Source organism: Dendrobates tinctorius, unplaced genomic scaffold (genome assembly GCF_039654945.1).
Source record: "Dendrobates tinctorius isolate UK_male_01 unplaced genomic scaffold, ASM3965494v1 ptg000104l, whole genome shotgun sequence".
Classification (NCBI taxonomy): domain Eukaryota; kingdom Metazoa; phylum Chordata; class Amphibia; order Anura; family Dendrobatidae; genus Dendrobates; species Dendrobates tinctorius.
In genome coordinates this window covers 18,374,506-18,402,297 of record NW_027361772.1, presented here as the reverse complement: position 1 = coordinate 18,402,297, position 27,792 = coordinate 18,374,506, and the positions used below count along the sequence as shown (strand labels likewise).

Below are 27,792 nucleotides of genomic sequence, written 5' to 3'. Positions count from 1 at the left end.
ACAAGGTGCTGGAAGCATTCCTCAGAGATTTTGGACCATATTGACATGATGGCATCACACAGTTGGCGCAGATTTGTCGGCTGCACATCCCTGATGCGAATCTCCCGTTCCACCACATCCCAAAGATGCTCTATTGGATTGAGATCTGGTGACTGAGGAGGCCATTTGAGTACAGTAAACTCATTGTCATGTTCAAGAAACCAATCTGAGATGATTCGAGCTTTATGACATGGCGCATTATCCTGCTGAAAGTAGCCATCAGATGTTGGGTACATTGTGGTCATAAAGGGATGGACATGGTCAGCAACAATACTCAGGTAGGCTGTGGCGTTGCAACGATGCTCAATTGGTACCAAGGGGCCCAAAGAGTGCCCAGAAAAAATTCCCCACACCATGACACCACCACCACCAGCCTGAACCGTTGATACAAGGCAGGATGGATCCATGCTTTCATGTTGTTTACGCCAAATTCTGACCCTACCATCCGAATGTCGCAGCAGAAATCGAGACTCATCAGACCAGGCAACGTTTTTCCAATCTTCTACTGTCCAATTTCGATGAGCTTGTGCAAATTGTAGCCTCAGTTTCCTGTTCTTAGCTGAGAGGAGTGGTACCCAGTGTGGTCTTCTGCTGCTGTAGCCCATCTGCCTCAAAGTTCGACGCACTGTGCGTTCAGAGATGCTCTTCTGCCTACCTTGGTTGTAACGGGTGGCAATTTGAGTCACTGTTGCCTTTCTATCAGCTCGAACCAGTCTGCCCATTCTCCTCTGACCTCTGGCATCAACATGGCATTTCCGGCCACAGAACTGCCGCTCACTGGATTTTTTTTCTTTTTCGGACCATTCTCTGTAAACCCTAGAGATGGTTGTGCGTGAAAATCCCAGTAGATCAGCAGTTTCTGAAATACTCAGACCAGCCCTTCTGGCACCAACAATCATGCCACGTTCAAAGGCACTCAAATCACCTTTCTTCCCCATACTGATGCTCGGTTTGAACTGCAGGAGATTGTCTTGACCATGTCTACATGCCTAAATGCACTGAGTTGCCGCCATGTGATTGGCTGATTAGAAATTAAGTCTTAACACACAGTTGGACAGGTGTACCTAATAAAGTGGCCAGTGAGTGTATATCTGAGCACACATTTTGATCAACTTTTTTCAGCCTATATCTCACGGCAAGACTACGTCCTACAGATTGGTCCCTAAAGTAAACTCCTCCTCTCTTTTGAGCCTAGTCCTCCAAAATATATTGAGGGTTTGTTTAGGAAGCGGCTCTATTTTGCATTATTTAAAACCAGCCGTGGACTGATGGGGACGTGCGTACAACCTAGATGAAGGCTGCCACGAATACACAAAATGATTGTCTTGTCAGGGTGAGTGGGCTCAGAAAATTGTGATCAAAATATCAGCTAAGACCCTCTTACCTATCGGTGGAGTAAATGGTTTTTCGTTCCCGTGGGTCACTGTTGTTTCATTGCTTTTGCGTCACAGCAGATCTACGTGATTATTGCGCTTCTTTAGCAGACATTGATTTTTTTTTCTTCATTGTGTGTGTGAATTGTGTATGTCGTCACAGTGAGGACCTTCTGTCAGAGTCGCAATGTCTGTGTGAACAACTGGAGACTTCCATGAAAAGTTTAATGACTGATCAAGACACCTACCTAATGGTAAGTGTAATGTAACCCTCCCTCCCCACAATGGCTTACCCTGATAAATGACACTCCGCTCCTTCCATAATATGCATAGATGTAAAAAGATAGAACAGTCTTCGGCTGGATGAAGTGTCTTCACCAGTGAGAAAGGAAAGGGGCCGAGCTCCTTAGTTCTAGCAGTCAGGAGTCTGATCCTGCTGGAAAAGTCTGGCTTCCAGCCACCACTAGGGGGAGCTAATTGCAGTCACATTTCCCATTGAAATCAGGACTGGGTTTCCTATGTCAGCACATCATCATTGCTGTGTGTGAAGGGGGCTGGTTGACTGCTCATTCCAATAGCTAAGCCAGACCCCTTCACTGTCAATGCCAGCCCCCTTCACACACACTGAAATAATCGTCCGAGACTGAAAACGCAGGGGGATATCTGAGGATTGCGGTACCTGTGATAGATAGAAGTATATTACAAAGTTTTACTTGTTTCACGCACCACTTTCCGACATGTGACATACATGTACCTCCCATGTCAGATATTGGTGTATGGGATGGACTCAGGAGTTGAGCCTGCTATCTACATAATAGGTATTTTTATTGTAAAAAGTGACACCCGCCATTAACTTCTGCGGTGTTAGCTCAGATTGCATCAGTTTAACCCCCTTAGATGCTATAGTCAATAGCTGCTGCAGCATCAAAGCGGTTAGACAGCACAAAAAGTGAAACAAAATGCTTACTGTGGGGAAGGAGTTCACTGTACAAGCCCTTTAATTTTATGCTTATACCAGTGATATTGGAACGCTCCAAAAATGACTTTCCAACCCTACGCGAAGTTTTTTTTTTTTTTTTTTGTGGTAAAGCTCCATAGCAGCCATTATGTCTATGGCCTTTATAATGCATTGATCTTGGCCTTATCACCGCTGTTTCTTTATTCCACAGTCACTAGATTGGTCATGGCTGCCGCCACATGAAGAAGAGTCAGGGGGCTGTCGGCTGACAGCAACGTGAAGCAGTGGGGGAATAAGACCGTGAAAATGGTGCCTTTTAACTCTTTCGGGTTTTTTATGACATGTCCCGCTGCACGTGGCCAAACCTCCCGTAATAAACAATAAAGCCGTGCTCATTTCAATTTAAGCCATAAAAATTTTTTAAAAAAAAGCTGCTCGAGTCATAAAGATGACATACCGGGAACGGTCAGCCGCGCCGTGGTTATTGCTTATGGAGCAGTTTGAAATGGGTACAGCATCACCTACAGGCTGCAAGCAGGTACTGCAACAAAAAAATTCAACTGCTCAAAATTGATCTGATATAAGCCTAAAAACAAAACCATTTTAACGCACATTGGGGCAGATTTACTAAGCTAGACGCTCCAGAAATCTGGCTTAATTTGCACAATAAAAAAAAAAAAAATCACATGTGGTTTAGACTTTTTTTTTTTTTCAATATGAGCAAAACAATGGCACAAACAGGAGATTATGAATTTTAGCGCATTTTCTGTCTAAATATCAGCCAGCGTTAGTAAATCCGCCCCATCGTGCTCTTTTACAAGTAAAGTTTAGAACCATTTTTTTAAAGAATATTTTTTTTGTACTGGTTTAATAATAATTAATGTTATAAATAATTTTTTTTTTTTGCTTGTTATGTTAAAAAAAAAAGAAGACATTTTTATGATCTGTGGTGAAATAAATGTATTTTATTATATCATATTATATTGGAATTGTGTCTTCATTCATCCATTATCTGGTCAGAATCAAGAACTGGATGCAGCAGGGGGGTCAGAAAGCGGATGTCGGCTGTGTTCACACACGACACTTACTCCTGAGACTCGCCAGTCTCCATCATCGTCTATGTGCCGGAGCAGCATATATTCCTATGGACGCAAGGGATTTCGTCTGTCGAGACCAAGAGCCCACAAGCTCGTACCTGTAAAATCTTTTCTCGTTCGACTATTCTAATTATTATTATTATTATTATTATTTTTAATTTTTTTTTTTTTTTTTTTTTTTTTTTATGCTTCATGGAGCCTAATTTTTCCATTTTTTTTTTTTTCTTTTTGGTCAACAAAAATAGAAAGGGGAAAAAAAAAAAAAGAAAAATACGCATCCGATTTTAATATTTTTTTTTTTCCATGACCACAAAAGAAAACTAACATGTATTTCATATTGTGTTCCCCTTCCCTTCCATAATTATTAGTATATTTTGGACATTTTTTTTTTTCCCCCGATGGGGACGGAGTTAGTAACAATGAATTGGACTGTCAGAATCTTTTTTTGTTTAGGATTTATTCACACTTTGCCTTTTTTTTTTTTTTTTTGTTACCCCCGCAGAAAAAAAAAAATCCATGTTTTACAGGACCAGCAAAGTGAATGAGATTTGTGAAAACTCAGGCTCTCGATTCTTATATTTTCCTCGTCAATTCCATCAGTGTTTTTGCAGCGTTTTCACCCATTTCACGTAAAGAAAACGTGCACATGTTCCTCAGCGTTTTTCCTGCCTAGAGATGCGTTTCTGCTGCACATACTCGACTTGTTCATTTATACTCTTACTGTATATGTTTATTTTTTTATTTTGTCATCTATTTTAAGGGGGGGGGGGCATTTCAGCATTGAAATCCTTTTTTTTTTTTTTTTCCCCCTGTAACTGGGGCTGGCATATTATCCCTAGTTACAGGGAAATTCGGTCTCCCAGCTGCATAGCAGAGCTGCTCGAATCCAGCTGCTCCTTCCCGTGGACCTGGTGATCCCGTAATCGCTGGTCCGGAAGGTATGAAGCGCTGTCAGAGCTTCCTATTCTGTATACACAGCTCTCATTCACCTGTGTGTACTGGGATCAGGAAAGCGGGGATGGTAATGAACCTTCTCTGTGACACAGCTAGCTGGCTCCTTGCTTTTTCTGCGATGACAATGACTCGGTTTGGTGTTTGCAGATGTTTTTCGGCTGATTCATCAATTGTGACTTCATTTCATGTATGCCCTGAAATTTTTGCTAACGATTTTTGACATTAGGTGGAACGTGTGACTTTTTTTGTGCCAAGAAATCGCAGAAAAGGTTAATGCCAAAAAATAAAAAGCATTTTTTTCATTTTTCTCATTCTTGAACCACGTGCACTATTTTGAAGAATTTGGCGCAAATGGCAACAAATATCTCAAGACAAAAAAAAACTACTTAAACCCCCCCATGCTCTCCCAGCTTTTAACGAATTGCACCCCAACAGCCTGTAGAAGCCAAACGGTGCAGAATTTTTACTAAAATCCAATTGCAAATAATGATTTTTACCCCAAATACATAGGTAAGAAAAAAAAAATTTTTTCCCAAAAACAAAAGGGCTGATTTTTTCTGATGAGGGGGTTGTGGTGGAGTCAGACGCTCCCGATTCATGAACAGGTACGCACATCTTCATGAAATGGTGTGTCCGAAAAAGTGACGTGTGCTACGCCAGGAATCTTACTCCAGTTAGGGACTGGAGTGAGAGTTCTGAGGTATGGAACATCCCCGGATCTGATAAAAACTGGCCTGAAAACGCAAAAAGTTTTGTAAACTCCGACTTACACCAAACGTTTTCAAAGCTTTTAGTCCAGAATGTTGGCGTGAAAGCTTTGATCAATCTGGCCTAAAATTTAGGTTTTTGTCTGAATTCCTGGTGCTTTCTCCCCTCTGCTGTGTTCTTATAAATTTCTACTTTCAGACAAGGCTGGACAGTGTGCATGCTCTCTAGATTGATTCTGTACACCGCTACTGAATAAGTTGGCGCTATATAAGCAACAGGAACTAGTTCTATATCGTGTGTATTCCACCATGAGGAGCTGCTGGAAGCGGTGACCGACTGAGGACAGAAGGACGGCTCGGCAGCTCGTATATAGGGTCACGTCTCATACTAGACCTTGAAACTGTTCATTCTGTCATAAAGAAGTTCAATAAAAAAAGCATAAAATGTAAATTATTAACTTCGCTTTTTATTGAAAAAAAATATATAAAGCAACTTTTTACCAGTTTTTGGCTACATATAGTAAACCAGTGACAATGTCGTGAATATCGTCCTTGGTTTCTCTGCCCCACAATGTCTGCATGTTTCCTATGGGTCTCCCTTACGGAAGAAACAAAAATCCCAAATTAGTCTACTTTATTATAAATACGTTGTTTTGTGTATACAGCAACAAAACAGACCAAAGCGTATCCATGGTTACAGACTACAAGCAAGATCTGTGTAGTCTGATCCTTCGGTTTTACTCCCATCTGTCCCTTTTAAAGGGGTTCTCCTGGTTTGGGATAAAAGTCTGCAGTCACTCTGTGATTAGACATCCGAATGTTCATAGTGTGCGCTCTGCACGCTGTCAGGATTCTCCGAAGCTGGGGGCGGTTCACGTGACTGCAAGTGATTTGCATACGTGCGGTCACAGGCCGACTAGACGTCTAGACTTGTATTGGGAGAGGCTGAGCATGACTAGTCAGTGTGGCCGCATGGAGGAAATCGCTTACTCGCGGTCCCATGACTCCGAGGATCCTGACTGTGTGCACTGTGCGCGTTCTGAGGACTCAGAAGTCTGCACTCACATAGAGTGATTTCAGGCTTTCATCCCAAGCCTGGACAATCCCTTTAAGTTTTACACTTGCACACAGTAGAAGGGCACCAAAATTTTTGTCAGTTTATCCAGAAGAGCATTTGTGATGTCAGATCGTGGGGGGGGGGGGGGGGTCACAATCTTCGTTCTAGTTCTTCCCAAAGGTGTTGGATGGGGCTGAGGTCAGGTATTTCTACACCAAACTCCCCCAACCACGTCTTCCTGGACCTGGTACACTGGGCACAATCATGGGGAGCGGAGAAGGGTCTTCCCCAAACTGTTACCCGAAAGCTGGAAGCTACAATTGTCCACAATGTCTTGTGCTGAAGGATTAAGATTTCTCTTCACTGGAACTAAGAGGCCCCTGAAATCCACCCCCATAGCGTTATCCCTCCTCCACCATCTGTACCGCAGGCACCATGGCAGTCAGGCGGGTAACGTTCTGCTGGAATCGCCAAACCGAGACTCGTCCATCAGACGTGTGACCCGTCACTGCACAGAGTCCGGTGTGGCGGCTTCACACCACTCTGTCCGACGCTCGGCGTTGTGCTTGGTGATGTACGGCGGCACGCCGCTGCTCAGCCATGGCGTTCCCGGCAGGGTGCCCGTGGCGTCCAGGGATAATCAACAGTTCCAGCAAAATTGTGATGTGAATAGGTGGGTAACAGTGTGAAGATTTTTTGTTTTTGCTACTTTATATTTTTTAGTAATTGTTTTTTATGTTCTTTATCAGAGAATTTACAATGAATTAGCCACATATTCAAACTACGCAAAAACGAATATAACGTATAAATAGCAGGGAATAATTAAAGTCCTGTCCCCCCCAGTGAGAGACGTCCCGGCTCGTCCTCTCCTGTCACCTATTCCGCCATTATTATTTTTTACATCATTTTACTACATAAACCATAGAGATTTCGTAAGAAAGCCGCGCAGACGCTCTACCCAGGACGCGACTCTATGGCGCTCGCAGATCGGCAGTTTAGGCTGTTAGGTCCTCCAGGGTCTACTCAGCCAATGACAGGAGGGGATTATTTGCCTCCAGCCCTGAGTGGGCGTGTCATGTGGTCTCGGAGTAGTAGTGGCGGTACATCTGCGCATGCGCCTGGAACTGGGAGACGCAGAGGACGACGGAGACCTTCAGCTGGGGACAGGTGACAGTGGCGGGGTCGTGTGAAGCGGCGACACAATAGTAACGTGTGGTAATGGAGGCGCTGGGAGAGGAGGCCACAGGCTGCGTGTAGTGGCGGGGATAGTGTGCAGGGGGCTCCGCATAGTGGGCTGTGTGCCGTGTATGTATCCACACACGAGGGGTGATCAGCGCTGAGTGCACTCCCCGGCTGCTGAGGCTCCGGGTGAGCGGGATCCGCGGTCTCTTCCATCACTTGGCGAAGGTTTCACTCAGAATATAAACCACGTGGGATCCAGATACTGGGATGTTCCATAGTGTACAGTGTGTATATTGTGTACAGTGTGTGTGTACAGTGTGTATATTGTGTACAGTGTGTATATTGTGTACAGTGTGTGTGTATATTGTGTATAGTGTGTATATTGTGTACAGTGTGTATATTGTGTATAGTGTGTGTGTACAGTGTGTATATTGTGTACAGTGTGTATATTGTGTACAGTGTGTATATTGTGTACAGTGTGTATATTGTGTACAGTGTGTGTGTATATTGTGTACAGTGTGTGTGTATATTGTGTACAGTGTGTGTGTATATTGTGTACAGTGTGTGTGTATATTGTGTACAGTGTGTGTGTATATTGTGTACAGTGTGTGTGTATATTGTGTACAGTGTGTGTGTGTACAGTGTGTATATTGTGTACAGTGTGTGTACAGTGTGTATATTGTGTATAGTGTGTGTATATTGTGTACAGTGTGTATATTGTGTACAGTGTGTGCGTACAGTGTGTATATTGTGTACAGTGTGTGTGTACAGTGTGTATATTGTGTACAGTGTGTGTGTACAGTGTGTATATTGTGTACAGTGTGTGTGTACAGTGTGTATATTGTGTACAGTGTGTGTGTACAGTGTGTGTACAGTGTGTATATTGTGTACAGTGTGTGTGTACAGTGTGTATATTGTGTACAGTGTGTATATTGTGTACAGTGTGTATATTGTGTATATTGTGTACAGTGTGTATATTGTGTACAGTGTGTGTATATTGTGTACAGTGTGTGTATATTGTGTACAGTGTGTATATTGTGTACAGTGTGTGTACAATGGGGGGTCAGTGCGTAGTGCAGCGATGGGATGTGTTATCTATTCAAAGGGAAGGAGTCTACCCACATAGTACAGTGATATACGGAGGGGGTCTCCTCACACAGTGCGGTGATATACGGGGGGGGGGTGATATACAGAGGGGGTCTCCTCACGCGGTGATATACGGGGAGGGGGTCTCCTCATGCGGTGGTATACGGGGGGGGTGATATACAGAGGGGGTCTCCTCACGCGGTGCGGTGGTATACGGAGGGGGTCTCCACGCGGTGATATACGGGGAGGGGGTCTCCTCACGCGGTGCGGTGGTATACGGGGGGGGTGATATACAGAGGGGGTCTCCTCACGCGGTGATATACGGGGAGGGGGTCTCCTCACGCGGTGCGGTGGTATACGGGGGGGGGTGATATACAGAGGGGGTCTCCTCACGCGGTGATATACGGGGAGGGGGTCTCCTCAGGCGGTGCGGTGGTATACGGGGGGGTGATATACAGAGGGGGTCTCCTCACGCGGTGATATACGGGGAGGGGGTCTCCTCACGCGGTGCGGTGATATACGGGGGGGGTGATATACAGAGGGGGTCTCCTCACGCGGTGCGGTGATATACGGGGGGGTGATATACAGAGGGGGTCTCCTCACGCGGTGCGGTGATATACGGGGAGGGGGTCTCCTCGTGCGGTGGTATACGGGGGGGTGATATACAGAGGGGGTCTCCTCACGCGGTGCGGTGATATACGGGGGGGTGATATACGGAGGGGGTCTCCTCACGCGGTGCGGTGATATACGGGGAGGGGGTCTCCTCGTGCGGTGGTATACGGGGGGTGATATACAGAGGGGGTCTCCTCACGCGGTGCGGTGATATACGGGGAGGGGGTCTCCTCACGCGGTGCGGTGGCATACGGGGGGGTGATATACAGAGGGGTCTCCTCACGCGGTGCGGTGGTATACAGAGGGGGTCTCCTCACGCGGTGCGGTGGTATACGGAGGGGGTCTCCACGCGGTGCGGTGGTATACGGGGGGGTGATATACAGAGGGGGTCTCCTCACACGGTGCGGTGATATACGGGGAGGGGGTCTCCTCACGCGGTGCGGTGATGGACAGGAAGGGGTTGCTGGTTACAGTAGTGCTGTACTCCGGAGCCCCCTATGTAGCACATCACGGTGATATATGGGGGGATATGCAGTGGATGGTCACAGAGGCTCTGACACCATGCACGGACACACAGGGTGCGCACATTTGGGGGGACAGGACATAAATACCCAGCTGCCATTACAGACACTGATCTGTGCCGTGTATGTGGGGGGGCTCTGCTCAGCTCCTGAGGGGGCAGTGACCATATAGTGCCCTCTATCTAATGTATAGGCGTGTGGCCTCGCTGACGCCCCCCCGCCCGTCTCGCCCACATCCCTGCTGGTTTGGAAGTCCCTGAGTGACGATACACTGTGGTCCTGACAGGACGGAGGTCCGCAGCCCGCGTGTACCTAGCGCCATGTACCGCAGGCCAGTAGGGTCATGTCTGCACAGATAAGTGGACGCTGGTCTCTATGGATTAGTCCCCGGCGCCTCTATTGTTCTCTGTTGTCAGCCATTTCTGGCTGTCGTCTTTGTCAGTGGGATCTCTGCTTTCCCTACATTATACATTACCCTGCTGGGCAGTGGGCACGGACCCCCGAGGATGTGTCTGGTCAAGTAAGAGCCAAGTGCCTGCCCCTGTGTGATGTATGAGAGGGGAGCGCTGGGCCGGCTCTGCTGCATCTGGTGCTGATGCTCAGCTCCAGTTCATTATCTGCTCCGTGCTGTGCCCTCCCTGCCCCCACTACAGAGATGCCCCCCACCCTCGCGGGGCGCCGTGCTCTGATGTGGTGGCATTAGATAACGTGGGTGGAACAGTAACGTGAAGAAAACCTGCGACACCAGTTGTCATATTACTCCGAGATGGTGTGAGAGCGTGCAGACGTGTCCCGTGCTCCCCCAGTCGTACCGTACAGCGTGCGAACCCTGCAGTGTGCCTACCATAATGTGGCCCCTATAGTGTACCTACTGTACAGTGCACCTAGCCTATAGCGTACCTTTAGTGGCCCCTACGGCATACCGCACAGCGGCCCCTGTATATTAGCGCTGGAATGTCCCGTCTGCTCCACCAGCTCTTATGGTACAGAAGGTCCCATGAGGTCACTGCTGGCTCCCATGTCCTGTGTGTGTTCTCTTCAGCCCACAGACAGGCACAAAGACAGTCGGGGGAGGGGAAACAAGTATTTTTTGCCATTCTGGTTAAATTAGTTTTATGGGTGCTGAAACAACATAACTTCAGAGAACGGGGCTGGCTGACTTTTCTACAATGGTTAATGCATGCATTGATGCTGAAGGGGGCTGGCTGACTTTTCTGCAATGGTTAATGCATGGACGGAGAAGGGGGCTGGCTGACTTTTCTGCAATGGTCAGTGCATGCATTGATGCTGAAGGGGGCTGGCTGACTGTTCTGCCATGGTTAATGCATGCATTGATGCTGAATGGGGCTGGCTGACTTTTCTGCAATGGTTAATGCATGGACGGAGAAGGGGGCTGGCTGACTTTTCTGCAATGATCAATGCATGCATTGATGCTGAAGGGGGCTGGCTGACTTTTTTTAATGGTAAATGGATAGTTGGAGAAGGGGGTTGACTTAGCTATTGAAATGAGCCACCAACCCCATTCCCGCACAGCTCAGCTGTCACAGGAAAGCCAACCAGCGGCCTCTACTACTGATGTTACAGGGGCGCCCCCTCCTTAAAGCCACGGTATATTACTAGGATCGGATTGTCCAACTTCTGGGGCACTTTGCTATTCTTGAGAATGGAGGGTCCTCTGCGCTGGTGTTGTGCTGCTGCCCCCGCTATGCAGGGTGCTGAGACATTCAGTTGATCAGAGCCGGTTACCATTCCTGGCATAGTGTGCGGACAGAAGGTGGGTGCAGGATCAGGGGGGTTTCCAGAAGGCATAAATTCTTGTTAATCTGGCATGGGACTATTTTAACCTGCCGGATTATTAGACTTTCCAGACCACCAGGTGTTAAGGTTTACTGTCACACTTAGCGATGCACCAGCGATCCCGACCAGCGATATGACGCGGTCAGGATCGCTGGTGCATCGCTAAGTGGTCGCTAGTGAGCTGCCACACAGGCAGATCTCACCAGTCCTCCCGCCCGCCTCCACACGTCGCTCGTTGGCGCCACAGGAAGCCCAGCAGGAAGCTGACGACGAGAAACGGTCCAGGACGTTCTCGCGCGATCAGCGATAACCAGTGGGGGAGCGGTCGGAGGTAAGTATCACACATAGCGATATCGCTATAACGTCACAAAGCCAGTGACGTTATAGAGATATTGCTAGCGATATCGCTTAGTGTGACGGGGCCTTAAGACTAATGGCCTTTTCCGGCAGTCATCTGAGCTCTCCTCGTCCGTTTCCACCCGTCCATTTTACTAGATTTACATTAAGCTCCTACATCGGTGTCTTCAGCGCCTGCTCTGAGCCGCCTCCTGTATTCTGATCTTTTAAAGGGATTAGGTCACAAAAAAGTAAGAGGCTTGTAGCCGAGTGTGCCCGCCACACACTGACAGGGATAGGACGAGCCCCTCTGGAGCTGCCATGGTCAGGGGTCCTGTCATTGCCTGGACACACATGACTAGGCTGTCGTCTGCACCGCGGTGCATATGGCGCCCACTGTTAGCAGGACATGGGGTCCCAACCATTGTTCCCTTTATTTTTTTGAGCAGTGTGTGTATATGTATGTATATATTTACTCAAAAAATAAAGGGAAGACTCAAATAACACATCCTAGATCTCAATGACTGAAATATTGAATACGTTGTTCTGTACAAAGGTGAATGTGCTGACCACAAAATCACATAAAAATCATCAATGGAAATCAAATTTATTAACCAATGAAGGCCTGGATTTGGAGTCACCCACAAAATTAAAGTGGAATGTAATGTCCTTAAAACAAGTCAAAATGATGCTCAGTAGAGTGTGTGGCCTCCATGTGCCTATGTGAACCTACTGTACTTACAACACCTAGGAATGCTCCTGATGAGGCGGCGGATGGTCTCCTGAGGGATGTCCTCCCAGACCTGGACAAAAGCATCCACCAACTCCTGGACAGTCTGTGGTGCAACGTGACGTTGGTGGATGGAGCGAGACATGATGTCCCAGATGTGCTCAATCGGATTCAGGTCTGGGGAACGGGAGGGCCAGTCCATAGCTTCAATGCCTTCATCTTGCAGGAACTGCTGACACCCTCCAGCCACATGAGGTCTGGCATTATCCTGCATTAGGAGGAACCCAGGGCCAACCGCACCAGCATATGGTCTCCCAAGGGGTCTGAGGTTCTCATCTCGGTACCTAATGGCAGCCAGGCTACCTCTGGCGAACACATGGAGGGCTGTGCGGCCTTCCAAAGAAATGCACCCCACACCATTACTGACCCACTACCAAACCGGTCATGCTGAAGGATGTTGCAGGCAGCAGATCACTCTCCACGGCGTCTCCAGACTGTCACGTCTGTCACATGTGCTCAGTGTGAACCTGCTTTCATGTGTGAAGTGCACAGGGCGCCAGTGGCGAATTTGCCAATCCTTGTGTTCTGTGGCAAATGCCAAGCGTCCTGCACGGTGTTGGGCTGTGAGCACAACCCCCATCTGTGGACGTCGGGCCCTCAGACCATCCTCATGGAGTCGGTTTCCAACAGTTTGTGCAGACACATGCACATTTGTGGCCTGCTGGAGGTCATTTTGCAGGGCTCTGGCAGTGTTCTTCCTTGCACAAAGGCGGAGGTGGCGATCCTGCTGCTGGGTTGTGACCCTCCTACGGTCCCCTCCACGTCTCCTGGTGTACTGGCCTGTCTCCTGGTAGTGCCTCTGGAAACTATGCTGACAGGCACAGCAAACCACAGCTCGCATTGATGTGCCATCCTGGATGAGCTGCACTACCTGATCCACTTGTGTGGGTTGTAGAGTCTGTCTCATGCTACCACGAATGTGAAAGCACAACAACATTCAAAAGTGACCAAAACTTCAGTCAGAAAGCATTGGTACTGAGATGTGGTCTGTGGCCCCACCTGCAGAACCACTCCTTTATTGAGGGTGTCTTGATAATTGCCAATAATTTCCATCTGTTGTCTATTCCATTTGCACAACAGCATGTGAAACTGATTGTCAATCAGTGTTGCTTCCTAAGGCCTGTTTCACACTTCAGTTTTTTTGTGTAAGTTAAAATCCGCCAAAATGGCGGAAAGCGGATCCGTTGCTAACTGATGGGAACGGATGCCACGGACCGTTTTTTTTTACGGATCCGATGAATGAAGAATTTTAAAGGAACCGCAGTGCGGGGAGGAGAGAGAGACTTTTTTACCAGCCGCCAGAACAGACTTTAGGGTTAAATTTGCGGCTGAGTGAAGTCTTTCGGGCATGCGCAGTGTGAAGTGCGGATCCTACCGGCCGAAAAAACGTTAGTGGACAGTTTGATTTCACAGAAGTTTGATTTACTTGGAGTTATATTCTATTGTTTAAGTGTTCCCTTTATTTTTTTGAGCAGTGTACATATAAAATTCTGCAGTCTTTATGGCCGGTGACAGCCGTTATTGGTTTTTCTGTTCTCAACACTTGTAAACTGTGTTTTCCATCTCCCCTTCTAGAGCCATGGCCGTACCACCAAACTATGCAGACCTGGGCAAGTCCGCCCGCGATGTTTTTAACAAAGGATATGGTAAGTGTCAATGGAAACCATAAGAAGACAATGCTCCTCATCCGTCAGCCATGGTCACGTCATGCCGCTCAGTGTCCCTGAGTTAAATCTTCATGGCCAGGGTGGCTGGTCGCTTTAGCCCTGATTTTTATTTTTTGTCCGATTATGTGACCTACTATGTTGGGAATGGGTTAAAGTGGTAGGAAAAACATTGCTTCCAAAACAGTGCCACACCTATGCACAGGTTAGATGTGGTATTGCAGCTAAGGCCACTACTTCAATAGATCCAGATACATTTTATACACTATGGAGCTGCAGAGAACCCCAATATTGGGATCTGTTGGGATCACATGGTGGGCTCACCATCAGGACAGGACATAAATAATACATTTTTACTTTTCCTGCAACACCACTAGGGGGAGCTTACTGTATGTGGGTTTCCACATCTCCCATTGTAATCAGAAGAGGATCAGTCTTCACATTGCTCTTGAGCTCCCTCTAGTGGTGACACCCGGCTGCCAGAATTGTATCATATAACTCTATGTCGTGTGAGTAGAACCAGGGCCATTCTGCGCCGTGTATTGGGGAAATTATCATCATATGGATATATTGGGGACATTACCGTAATTAGCAATGATTTATGGACCTTTTGAAATGGGAAAACAAAACCATTTTGGACATTGCTTATTCCTTAATGTAACCGGTGCCTGACATGTGACAACCGTTTCATTTCTTGTTACAGGGTTTGGGCTGGTGAAGTTGGAGCTTAAGACTAAATCCTCCAGTGGGGTGGTACGTAGCTGCGCCGTGAGGTGTAGCAGAGCTGTATTTGTCACTTTTCTCATTGGGGCTGTGAGCCCTATATAATAAGAGGTGCTTACGTCGTAGTTGATGGGATGTATTCACACAAGACCGAAAATCCCATATATCTCAATAGGGCTGGCAGAAATCATGTCTCGGGTGACAAACCCAGCTCTGCTATGCACGTGTGGAACACATTATGTTGCTTTATGACGTTGGTGATTTGTTTCCTTTCCCCCATGCTGCCTGGGATGTTACAGATGGTAAGCCATAATAGCAGACAGTTATAGGGGCATAGTATGGCGGGTGCCTTTAGGGTCCACTGCATTGGCTGCTATTGCGATCTACTCCACTGTCTGCACCTGTAGCCCCCCACAAGGCTGCAGACCCTCTGTAGTAATATATGGGTCCTCTGCTCCTAGGAGTTCACAAGCAGCGGATCTTCAAACGCCGACACGGGCAAAGCAATAGGAAACCTGGAAACGAAGTACAAGCTGAAGGAGGCTGGGATCACCTTCACCCAGAAGTGGAACACGGACAACACTTTAGGGACCGAGGTCGCCATAGAAGACAAGGTGAGCGGCAGCTGCCATCTTGGAGGCATCGCCCCAGCCACTAGGATCGGAAGGGGGTGTAATATACTGTCTTGTTCTTTATGCAGTTGGCTAAGGGCTTGAAGCTGGCGCTGGATACCACATTTGTACCCAATACTGGGTGAGTAGTGATGCTTTACCTTCCTAACGGTCATACATATTTAAAGGGTTCTTCCACTTTTGGGGACAATATTTTTAAATGCATGTATGCAATAAGGTTTCATGGAATCTTTTTTTGCAGTTTTGCCTTCCCTCAGCTGGATTGGTTTTTGGCTGCTGAACGAGTTAACTAAGGATCTATTAGTGAGCTCATTCTGACAGCAGAATTTGTATATTTGTCTTTTTCTGGACACCTCTTAGCTGATTTGACCACAGACCACCTCAAAGTTGCCAATAAAAGCCCATTGGTGCAGTCAAATTTTTTTTTACAGGTCCTCGATTTGCAATAATTATTTTTAACTCCACATACAAATGCATTTAAGTAATAAAACATTAAACAATTTTTCCCAAAAGGTGAACAATCCCCTTATAGGGAATCGGTCAGCAGGATTTTACCCCCACCCCCATTATTTATATGTAGCTCTTTCAAAGACAAGTCCAGCAATACCTTTACATGGCCGGTCCGTTCCTCCATAATGACTCGCATTAGTGTTTACATTAATATGCAAATGAGGCTGAAGGACTATCTGTAGATCTGAAGCCTCTGTCACTCCAGCTCTATTCCTCCTCCTGCTTGACTGACTCCTTTGCCTGAAGTCACACGGCATAGAGGCTGTCAGTCAAGCAGGAGGCGGTGGGGTGGGCTGGAAATAGAGCTGGAGTGACTGAGGCTTCAGATCTACCATAGCTCTTCAGCCTCATTTGCATATCAATTTCAACGCTGATTTCTCAGTAACAGAGGAACGGACTGGACACGTAAAGGTGTTGCTGGGTTTGTCTTTTAAAACACTACATGTGCACATAAATAGTTTGAGGGGTGAAATCCTGCTAATTCCTTGTAAGGAAAGCCATCCAAACTTGGGTGGTCCAGCGATCTCGTGTATGGGGGAGCCTAGACCCCACCATTAACAAGCCATAGAGAGTAATGATGGACCTCTATTCTTCTTGTGTGTGATAGTAAGAAGAGCGCCAAACTGAAGACCTCCTACAAGAGGGAGTATGCCAACCTAGGGGTTGATGTTGACCTGGACTTGGCTGGTCCCACTATATATGGCTGGGGTGTCCTGGGCTACCAAGGCTGGCTGGCTGGCTACCAGATGGCCTTTGACACTGCAAAGTCCAAACTGGCACAGAACAACTTTGCGCTGGGCTACACTGCGGGAGATTTCCAGCTGCACACAAACGTGTAAGTATAACACCGTGGTGTCAGTATAGCGGCGTACGTCTCCTCTCCCGGTGACATGACAGGACAGTGCCTTCTCTCTGTTCAGGAACGACGGCACGGAGTTTGGAGGCTCCATCTACCAGAAGGTCAATAAGGATGTGGAGACCTCCGTGAGCCTGGCATGGAGTGCGGGCAGCAACAACACACGCTTCGGCATCGGAGCCAAGTACCAGCTGGACTCCAACACCACCCTGTCTGTAAGTATGCCACCAGGGACGGCAGCGGCTCGGTATGCACCGCAGCAATTTACTCGGCAAGGGTATGCATTCATGTGTTCTCAACATGGAGAGCGGAGAAAGCTGCAGCCATTGAAACTCCCAACGTCATCTTTCTTAGAGAACCCACGGGAACCTCCACCTCCCGCTTCTCCATATCAGATGGTTGGTAATGCTGAAATCGGTGGCCTTCCCTATAATGAGTATTGTCATTGACTAAAAACTCTGAATAGTGTAGTTGTTGTCCAGTACTAAGGTAAAATGGTGACCTGCAGAGGATGACTCCATATGATCTTTCACTGTGGTCTTACACCTAATTCCCCCAACATTCTGCTGCCATTAGGCCCCAGAGGTTCACAATGTAGAGAGCCAGCACACCGTATAGTGGTCATTGTCAGGTACTGCACATCAGTGTATGTGAGCTGAGCTGTAGTACCTGAGAACGACCACTACTCAGACGTGGCACTATGATGTTTTGAGTCTTTTATACTTGGTACTTGTTTTGGAGGCCGTGGCTTCAGGTATCCGCTGACCAGTCATCAATGGCTTAGTACTGTACAATTCCTTTATCCTCTAATGCACACTTATGTCATCCATTATGGATGGATTTTTCCCCTTCAAGATCTTTCATTTGGGTTTTCTCATGCAATGCTTTCAGTTTAGGGTGGAGTCCATCATTAATGTAAGACCTGCCGTGACAAGCGGTCTATAATGTGTTCACTTGACCATGTCTCTGTTCTTCCTTCTAGGCCAAAGTGAACAATGCCAGTCTGATCGGCGTAGGCTACACACAGAGCCTGCGGCCAGGTACGGTCCCGATTCCCATGTGATACTCATGACCACTGTTCATATGGAAGAGATTGTAAAAAGTCTCATGTGCATGCTCTTGAGAAAATCTGTAGCGTAAATTGATCAGCGGTGTGGTTATATTTTGTCAATTTATTCTGTTGACTTCACCATTTACAAACCTGCTGATCAGTCTCATATGGACATACTCTTTTCAGTCGAATCAGTAGGTTTTACGTTGCATAATGTAGAGGCAGACACCCTGATTCCAGGGATGTGTCACTTGCTCAGCAGCTTGCTGTAGTTTCACTACAATCAGTGTTTTATGAGCAGGGGATTATCACTGCAGGACTAGGTGTTGCGTGCCAGGTAGTCTGGCTAATTTATAACTTCGCCCCCTCCTCTGGCGGTGTCCTGTGTACAGTGCCAACAGGCTGCCAATCAGTGGTGTGGGCGGGGTTATGTACAGCTCAGCATTCTGAGCCCTGTAGAAAAAAAACGGATTGTATCAAAACTGCGGCAAGCAGCCTAGTAAGTGACACATCGCTAGAATCGGACACTCGGACCAATGTTTACGTACATTTGGAATCATGGGTGTCTGAATGAGGTCGAAGAATTGTCTCGTCAACCAATCAAATGGAGGGGAAAAAAAAAATCAATGTATTCTTCTCTTTCCAGGAGTGAAGCTGACTCTGTCTGCTCTGATCAACGGGAAGAACTTTAGCTCCGGGGGACACAAGGTGGGCCTGGGCTTTGAGCTGGAAGCATAAGGATGTAGTGGGTCATGGATGAAGATCCACCAGCCCTGACCCTTCTCCCCTCCAGAGACTCCCAAGAAACACACGTGGTATCACATAGCGCATGAGATGATGCAGTGCGGAGACGGGTCCTGTATCTTAAGGAGCAGCTGTTCACATGGCTGCAGGAATGGCCGACATTGCCCCCGGGGCCAATGCCACCTCCTTCTCTGTAACGATCAGCAGAGGTGTTAACTTCTCTAGATGTTTCCCACTGAAAACTTTGTATTCCTGCAGCGTTAGGTCATTGATTTCCCACACACTACATAGTCTCTGGTCTAGGGATAACAAGCCACATTTTCTAAGCCTAGTTTTCTGGAAGTTTCTGTTTTTAGCTCTCCTGTATGTGAGCGGTCTGCTTGTCAGAACAGGCTGGGACCCCCTAAGTTAACACTACCCTCCCCCCAAATTAGTTGCTTTAGCGTGGAAGTCATGCGCTCACGTCTCCGAGTAGGGGAGGGTCCCCGGTCATTACCGCTCACACACTACAGTGAGTGCACACTCCATTGTCCAGAGCGTTCTCATGAAGTAACTTAATATTTGAAGTATTGTAATAAAGATGGACACCTGCACATCAGCTGGAGTGGCTCTTGTGGTGTTTTCTAGGTAAAAATGTCTGTCTTAGTCCAGAGAAATCCACATTTTAATTAATATGTAAATGAACTGTTTAGATCTATGGGCCTGGCATAGATCTTCCCAAGAATCTGCCTCCAGGGCTTAGTGTATATGAAAGGGGAGTTACTAGTGTGAGACATCTAGATCAGGAGAGAAGACTGTCAGTCATTACATGTCTCACACTGGTAATTCCTCCTTTCTTTTATTTAAACATCTCTGGAGGCAGATTCTCAGGGAGATCTATGTCTGGTCTTAAGCTACAACTCTGCAGTCACTCTATATGTGACTGCAGACTTGTGAATCCAAACATTGGGTGAGTTCTAAGGATTCTCCGGCGTTGGGAGTAGGCAATCGTGTGACAAGTAGGCGATTTGCACACTTCTGGCCACATTCCGACTAGACTTGTCTGATATCACTTAATAAACTTGCACTGAGTGAGGTTATGCCCATCTTATCGGCACATGACCACATGTATGCAAATCACTTACATGCGGTCCTATGGAGAATCCTCATAGCGCGCACTGTGAGTATTCACAAGTCCCCAGTCACATACAGTGACTGCAGACTTGTAGCTTAAGGCCGGACCACACCCTTTAAGTGCTCATGTACATATAAGAAAAATGTGGATTTCTCTGGACTAAGACATCGGATTGCATATCTGAAGGTATCATTTTACTTTGCTTCTTATGACCTTCCTATGGCGTGCCCATAATAGACAGCTTAGTAGTGGAGATCCTACTGACAGTCCTTTCTGGCTTCAGACTGGCTGCAGCGCCAGACTATACAGTGTTTAGTCACGTAGGTGAAAACCATGGCTGCCATTAAGTTATCCTATACAGCGCAGTTATCAGGCCATATTGTTCTTTGGTTTTGTACCTCACTTTCCTGGGACATAATCCATAAAGGCTGTGAGTCCTGTTTGCCCCAAGCCGTGACTATCAGCTCTATAGCCATGTAAGCCTATGTATTAGCTGCAGTCAATCACTGTGTGGGGGGCCGGGGCAGCAGTCCTGCGCCCCACTCACCTTTGTTTTCCTCAAAAGCCTGACTTAAAAATTGGTTACCTAGTTTTATTTTCATATATACCATAAAATACAAATAGCGAAACGTTCTCTCTTCCAGCACTGATATTTCCAGCTTAATTCACAATTAATGTGTGCAGGGAATATTGATTTGCAGTAGAGGTAAGAGAGGACAGTTGGTGCTTATGATAGTCTATGGAGATAGGAGGCGCTAGATGCAGACAGATGTTCTATAAAGACAGTTACACTTACAGTAAGTAACTATGGTTTCTGGAGAACTTGCAGCAGATGGTCTCTGCCACTAACTCCTCCCACCTCCATAGACTTATGAGCAGCAAATGTGGAGATCAATCTTCCTTGCAGACAGATTTTACTGATGAATTGAGAACTTTGCGAGTGAATGATCAGTGCAGGAGGAGAAAGAAGCAGATTTCCCTAATAAGTGGATTCTTTAAAGGGAATCTGTCACCTACTTTTGGCGGGCTATTTAAATGAGGTCTGTCCGGTCCGATGGGCGGTGTTTCCGATCTTTGCTGCCTCCCCATCCTTGGCCGCTGTGCACAGTTTTTCTCTAGTCACCTTCCATGACAGCTACATCGGAGGATGTCTACCCCGCCCTAATAGGGGACAGGAAGAGGTTAAATATCCCTCCCCTTACTGCAACCACCAGTGTTTTCCTGTCCCCTATGCGGCATGAAGAGGTCCACGATGGTGCTGCCGTGGCCGGTGATCGGGAGCACCCCACGCCCAGTATCAGCTGGGATACCTGTCGGATGCCGGGCAGCCGAGGTCGGGGGCCTTGCTCTCCTTCTCCGATGGCTGCTCCTGTCTCCGCCTGCATGGTGGGACTCGGGACTCTCCCGCGCCTCCTTTGGGGGTAAAGCGAGGCGGTGATGTGCACGCCGGCTTCCTCCGTGCTGCCGGTTTACTCTGGCCGGGAGTGGCGTTCCTCCACTTCGGGCGTTACTGGGCTTTCCACTGGGGCGCGCGTCACTTCCGGTCTGTCCCTATGTGTTTTACGGTGGAGCCCGGGGGCGCGTTACTCCTGGGACCGGCGGTCACATTCTGGGGTGTCCTCATGTGGTTCCCCCCATTGGGCCAAAGGGAGGAGGAGGTGCACAAACAACGCTGGACCCTCGATCTTTCAAGGTCTGGGTGAGGAGATCACCAGGTAAGACCTGTCTGACACTGACTATGGATGGTGACAAGCCCGCTCTCTCTGCGTCTGCAGAGCCCAGCATACCCCCTCCTACTGTAAGTAGCAGGCGGCGGCCCTGGCTATCCAGCGTTATTTACTAAAATGGCGTAGCATACCTCTCTTTCTAATATGGGGAGAAAAGGTCTCTGACCCTATGAGAACCAGCCACAAGTGTAAAATGTGTGCTGCCAGACTCCCTCGACATACGGGGGAAAACTGCCTGTCCTGTACAGAGAGTTCCTTTGCGCTGAGCAGCCCTCTCCTGGATAGCATCAAATCCCTCATAATACAGGAGGTTCACTCCTCCATGGCTCCCTTCTCCCAGACCGCCTCCCTCTAGGAGGAGGAAGAAAGCTCTGATAGAATCTGATTCAGATGAAATTCAGTCCTCGGATTCAGAGGACGCTCGGGAGATTGAGGGTTCCTCTTCCACATCCACCCCTAAAACCAGGGAACAAGAAATATCACTTGATTCCGGGAATGTGGGTGAGCTAATCAGTATGGTTAAGAGCACCATAGGGGTGGAGGAGGAAGAAGTTAAATACACGGTACAGGATGAGATGTTGGGCTGAAGCCCAAAGGAGGTGTCCTGTACACGAGAACGTACAGAATCTGATCCTCCATAAAAGGAGGCCTCCATATATAAAAATGAGGGCTCCTCCCAGCTCAAAGATCCAATGGATCGAGGAAAAATATATATATATTTGAGAGCTTATCAAGGAAGTCCTGGGACACCTCTACAAATCTGCTAGAAAGCTAATATGGCTTTCACATGCCCTGTCTCTGTGATTACGCACAGACTCAGGACACCTTAGGGGGAAAGATACCTGACGCCCTACTCGTACTGCAGAAAGCAACGAGGTTCCTAGCCGATGCTTCCGCTGGTGGTCGCTAACAACTTGGGACCAGGCCGGGACCAGGAAGACCAGCCTGTAATTCGCAGGTCTCGGGTAATTCTTTAATGCATCGGCTCTTCTAGGCTGAGCATGACTGCTCTCACCAGGTCCGGGTAGCCGCAAAAGCGGCCGTCCTTTCTAACTCCTATAGAGGAGTGCCCTGGTTAAAATCCTAAGGGAGGCGACTTATCTCCAAATGGTGCGCCATCCCCTTCCAGGGCCACTATGGGTTCAAGCCTGTCCTGGATAACATCCTGGACACAGCTTCGGACAAAAGCATCTCTTCCGAAACATAGAAATCCTAGGAGACGGATTTTTCGTCCCTCCCGTGACCAAACCTCTGTCAACAGCTAATCTAAGCTGAATTTGCATGCCCTCATCAGATCACAGCCACTAAGCAGCTTGAGGCTGGGCCAGTACCGGCATGAGAGACTGGCTGAGATTCCCTGGTCCTGTTGACATACTCAGGAAGAGTATAGGGAGACAAGGGCAGGAACATCCTTGTCCCTAACCATCAACAGACCCCAGATAAGCAATGACGCCCGGTTGGGGGTAGTCTCTCACTCTTTTTACCCGCTGGTAGTCCATCTCCACAAATCAGTGGGTCCATCGTACCATATGAGATGGACTAAAAGAAAAAAAAATTGGGTTCGAGAGTCCTTCCCCGTAATGCTTAGGGGTAACCTCCCTACAGCCTCCACTCCTTCAGGGCTCCTTACCAAAGATCTGCTCCGGTAGAACACGAGGGTGCCAAAGCGGGAGAAGGACACGGCCATTATGCACGTCCCTTCCTGGTGAGGAAGCCATCAGAGAAGAACCGAATCATCATAAACCTGAAGCCATTAATCGAATCGGTCCGGTACAGGCAAGTCAAAATGGAGTCAATCAGGGGCAGTCCCGCTCATCGGACTGAGCTCGGTAATGGCAACGGTAGAGCTGAAGGGTGCATATTACCATGTGCCAATCCATCCGACCATGTATCTCTCTAAGATCATGGCGGAAGTAGTGATTTTCATCCGGCGCCAGGGGATTGGCATTATCCCATATCTAGACGACTTCCTCTTCTCTATACCTTCTATCTCATGTCAGAAGATGGACGTAGGAAAGACCCGGGGATAGTAAGATCCCTGGGTTGGATACCGAACCTGGTCTATCCCTCCACGAGAGGGAAGCTTCTGGGAGTTCTCTCTGACTCAAGGGAAAAGACATCCTTCCCTACCTATGGTTTGTCAGGTCGACCTTGTCCACCAAGTACCTGGTTCAGGACTAGCGGGCACTGACCCTCAGAGTCAATGTATGCTCTAGGATCTCAGACCACATGCACCCAGGCGGTTTCTTGGGCTCAGGCCCACAAAGCCACGTGCTTGTACATTCCAGGATCCGCCTGGCCTACACGGCTACAAATTCCATAGTCCTGAAGGATTCCCCTCCCTGGTCAGTTTAAACCGGCCCTGAGGTGGTGGTTGAACTACCGAAATCTTCAAAAGGGAGTCAGCCGGATTCAGCTTCCCCTGAAAACACTCCACTCAGATGCCAGCCAACGAGGCGGGGGCGCAGTAGTAGAGAGATCCTATTTTCGGGGGCGATGGCTGCCGAGCATCAGCACCAGTTCCTCAAATCTTAGAGAACTGAAGGCCGTAGGAAAAGCTCTAAAAGACGTCATCATCGCTAATCCAAAATCGCCATGTCTGCACCTACTCGGACAACATGACCACAGTGGCCTATCTCCAGCCAAGGGGTACGAAGTACGCCGGCCTGAAAGCAATAGCAACAAGGATCTTCTCCTGGTCAGTGCATCTGAAAGGATCAGACAACACCCAGGCAGATTTCCTCAGTCGAGAAGACGTTCATCCGGAGGAGTGGCGCCTGGACCATGCGGTATTCGTGTCCCTAGACTCAAGATGGGGTGGAGGTGGACCTAGCCGCCAACAGGCAAAATGCGAAGACAGGGGTATTCGTCTCCCTCAACCACATGGACGGAGTGCAAGGAATAGGTGCCCTTCACCCAATGGTGGGATTCCAACCTCGCAAATACCTGCCCACCCACACCGATGCGGGCAAAAAACATCTCAGGAAATCCAGACGGACCGAGTTCCCACAATACTAATTGCCCCGCGGTGGCCCGGAAGAAGAGGTACAGTGCCCTACCTGCCATGGCCCAGGAAGGTCCTGGCTTCTGCCCCAAAAAGGGCGACCTCCTTCACCAAGGTCCTCTGCTACACCCAGACGTAGGCAAAGGGAACCTGGCAGCATGGTTATTGAGGCCGAATTCCTAAGAGCCAAATAGCTCTCGGATAGGGTAATCCAAACACTTCAGGAAAGCCAAAAACCAATAACCAAGGCCATCTATGCCAAGGTCTGGGAAACGTTTACGCCCTGGTGCTCTCCAGGCACCCCTGATCCCTTCCATCTCAGTGCAGCACAGACCCTAGATGTTTACAAAAGGTCTGGAACAGAGCCTTATCCCCAGCACTAAAGGTATAAATATCAGCTCTTAGCACCTTTTTTGATCTTGACCTGGCCAGCCACCACTGGATCCTACGGTTTATGGCTTCGGCAGCCGGGATTCGTCCTATACTCCGTAGTCAGGGGCCTCCTTAGGATCTCAACACCGTGCTCAAACCTAAAATCCATTTGAGCCTCTAGATTCCTTGACCATGGAAACCTAACCCTTTAATCGTCCTTAATCGCAATTACTGAGGCTAGACGTATGGGAGAATTGCAGGCCCTGTCAATTCAAGAAGCTTACCTTGCAATCATTACAGATATTCTCTTGAGATTAGATCATGCCTGTCTTCTCAAAATTTCATAGGAATCAGGACATTGTACTGTCCTCATTCGGCCCAAGCTCTTCCAACCCTAAGGAAGGGACCTTCCACACTCTCGACATTTGCAGAGTGGTCCTGTCTACCGACAATAGAGTGAAGCCTAGCGGATTCACCAGAATCTATTCATCCAGTTCTCAGGACGAAATAAGGCAAGAAGGAGTCAAAGAACACGATCACGAATTGGATCACACAATCTATCTGCCTGACTTACGCATCACAGAAGCTGGCTCCACCCGCCTCACTGAGGCACATTCTACCCATGCGATAACAACGTCATGAGCATAAAAAAAAAAAAAAAAGGGAATGCTTCGTCAGAGCGGATATGCAGAACCGCTCCTGGTCGTCCATCCACACGTTCACCAGGCGTTACAGGCTAAATTTCAATGGGGATTTAACATTTGGCAGACGAGTGCTGCAGGCCGTGATTCCCCCCCTAAAGAAATTGGCTGTTGGTATTACTCCGATGTAGCTGTCGTGGAAGGTGACTAGAGAAAATAGAATTAGACGTACCGGTAATTCGGTTTCTAGGAACCTTCCACGACACCACTAATTTCCCTCCCTATCTGATATTCTTATTGGATGATTCCTGCACTTTGGTGGTAACTATTCATACTGGTGTCCAGGAAAACACTGGTGGTTGCAGGAAGGGGAGGGATATTTAACCTCTTCCTGTTCCTGTCCCCTATTAGGGCGGGGTAGACATCCTCCGATGTAGCTGTCGTGGAAGGCTCCTAGAAACCGAATTACCGGTAAGATTAATTCTATTTTTCATGAATAGGAGTAGGTGTCCGCCATCTTTCGCGCGTGCGCTAAGCATTCTTGGCTTGCGCAGTATGCTTTGCCCAAGTGTGGGCAAAGCCGAAAAGCCTTACTGCGCATGCGCCGGTTAACTAAGCCCTGGAACACAGCAAAATACTTCCGGGGCCTAGTTAACCGGCGCATGCACAGTCAGGCTTTTCAGCTTTGCCCGCACTTGGGCAAAGCATACTGCGCCAGCCAAGAATGCTTAGCGCACGAGCGAAAGATGGCGGACACCTACTCCTATTCATGAAAAAGCTGCGGACGGCGGCCAAGGATCGGAAACACTGCCCATCGGACCGGACAGACCTCAAATAAATAGCCCGCCAAAAGTAGGTGACAGATTCCCTTTAAGTGTACTAATGATTTATGAAAAAAAAGCAACAGTTCCTCTAACTCATAGAAAACACCTTTAAAGGGTATACCTATTTTCTAATCAATGTTTTAAAACTGCACATAGGGTTTACTCTGTGTGTGTGACCCCTCCTCATTTCCTACAGAAACCCCAGTTCTACTAAACAGATTAAGATGGCAGCTATTGTCAGTGCATGGTCCAAACCAGCCACAGCGGAGTCACATCACTGTGAGCGCTATGCCTGCTGCATTCACTACTTACTTACAAGCGTTGGCAGCAGGGGGGCCTAGACTTGGTAAGACGTGAAGGGGGCGGGAGGATTTCACTAAGATATGTCCAATCGCTTTGTGTGCCCCATGACAGTTACATAAAGGTATTGCTCACGGAGGATTCTTCAATTAACCCTTCAGTAGAGTTACATCTGCTTTAAAAGGTTTTTTTCACTACTTTTCTATTGATATTACTGTCTAATTCAGCACCATTAATTACGCAGCACTTCATACATTGTCATCACTGTCCCCATTGGGGCTCACAACTTAAATTCCCTATCAGTATGTCTTTAGAGTCTTTTGAGGAAACCCCCCGCAAACACGGGGAGAACATACAAACTCCTTGCAGATGTTGTTCTTGGTGGGATTTGAACCCAGGACCCCAGCGCTGCAAGGCTGCAGTGCTAATCATCACTACTTCTATATTAATGACCTAACCTGAGGATACGTCATCAGTACAGGACAGATTTTCTTTACACCTTGGACCCTTCCTACGATAAAAATAGGGAAATCTTGAGCCAATCAGATTTGGTTTCTGTAGACGCGCATCGCTGTAGGACTGCCTGTGTCCTATCCCCTTGTCCTGCCTGTCTTAGTAAATACATTCACCCAGGGCTGTGGAGTCGGTAAGCCACAGTTGCGACTCCGACTCCTGGATTTTATCAGGCTCCGACTCCGACTCCTTCATAAATGGCCAATTCATAACAACAAATTTACTGTTGTAAAATATTAAACATCGTGCTTATTCAGTTTCTCACCATCATATAAGTAATCAGACCACTTAGAGCAAAAACTACATTTATTAGAATACAATTAGAATATAGCAAATAACTTTTATAAACTTTTCTAAACTGTAAGTAAATATGCAATAAACACTTTTATGCAGTTAATAAGAAGAAATCTATAAATTTGTCCTCAGAAAAAGTATTGCCTCTGTCAGATCCTCCTTCATGGATGCCCTCAAATCTGATCTAATTATTTTGAGAGCAGAGAACAACCTCTCTACACTAACTTGTGTTGGTGGCAAAGCAGTAACCACTCGGGCAACATCTCTGACAATGTCAGGATACAGAGGAATCGCTTGTTGCACTGTTATTTTTG

At 47.6% G+C, this 27,792-nt stretch overlaps 2 protein-coding genes across 4 annotated transcripts in view; both read left to right on the top strand.

Annotated features, from left to right (window-relative positions):
• The window catches only part of IKBKB (inhibitor of nuclear factor kappa B kinase subunit beta), a 39,924-nt gene extending 36,576 nt beyond the window's left edge, over positions 1–3,348 (top strand). For both annotated transcript variants that reach the window (XM_073588861.1, XM_073588862.1), the window contains exons 21-22: positions 1,576–1,666; positions 2,582–3,348. In XM_073588861.1, the coding sequence (XP_073444962.1) occupies positions 1,576–1,666; positions 2,582–2,650 (160 nt within the window). In that variant the 3' untranslated portion in view covers positions 2,651–3,348. The remainder of the gene's footprint in view (positions 1–1,575; positions 1,667–2,581) is intronic.
• Positions 3,349–7,211: 3,863 nt separating this feature from the next.
• On the top strand, positions 7,212–19,287 carry VDAC3 (voltage dependent anion channel 3). 2 transcript variants are annotated; one of them, XM_073588859.1, is made up of 9 exons: positions 7,212–7,352; positions 14,085–14,155; positions 14,877–14,926; positions 15,358–15,510; positions 15,597–15,649; positions 16,646–16,873; positions 16,959–17,109; positions 17,877–17,934; positions 18,592–19,287. In XM_073588859.1, exons 1-9 carry the CDS (start codon positions 7,216–7,218, stop codon positions 18,681–18,683), a joined length of 993 nt encoding a protein of 330 aa, XP_073444960.1. In that variant the 5' UTR covers positions 7,212–7,215; the 3' UTR covers positions 18,684–19,287. The 2 variants fall into 2 exon arrangements, with proteins under 2 accessions (XP_073444960.1, XP_073444961.1); XM_073588860.1 differs by lacking the exons at positions 7,212–7,352; positions 14,085–14,155; positions 14,877–14,926 and adding an exon at positions 15,011–15,198.
• The last annotated feature ends 8,505 nt before the right edge of the window (positions 19,288–27,792 follow it).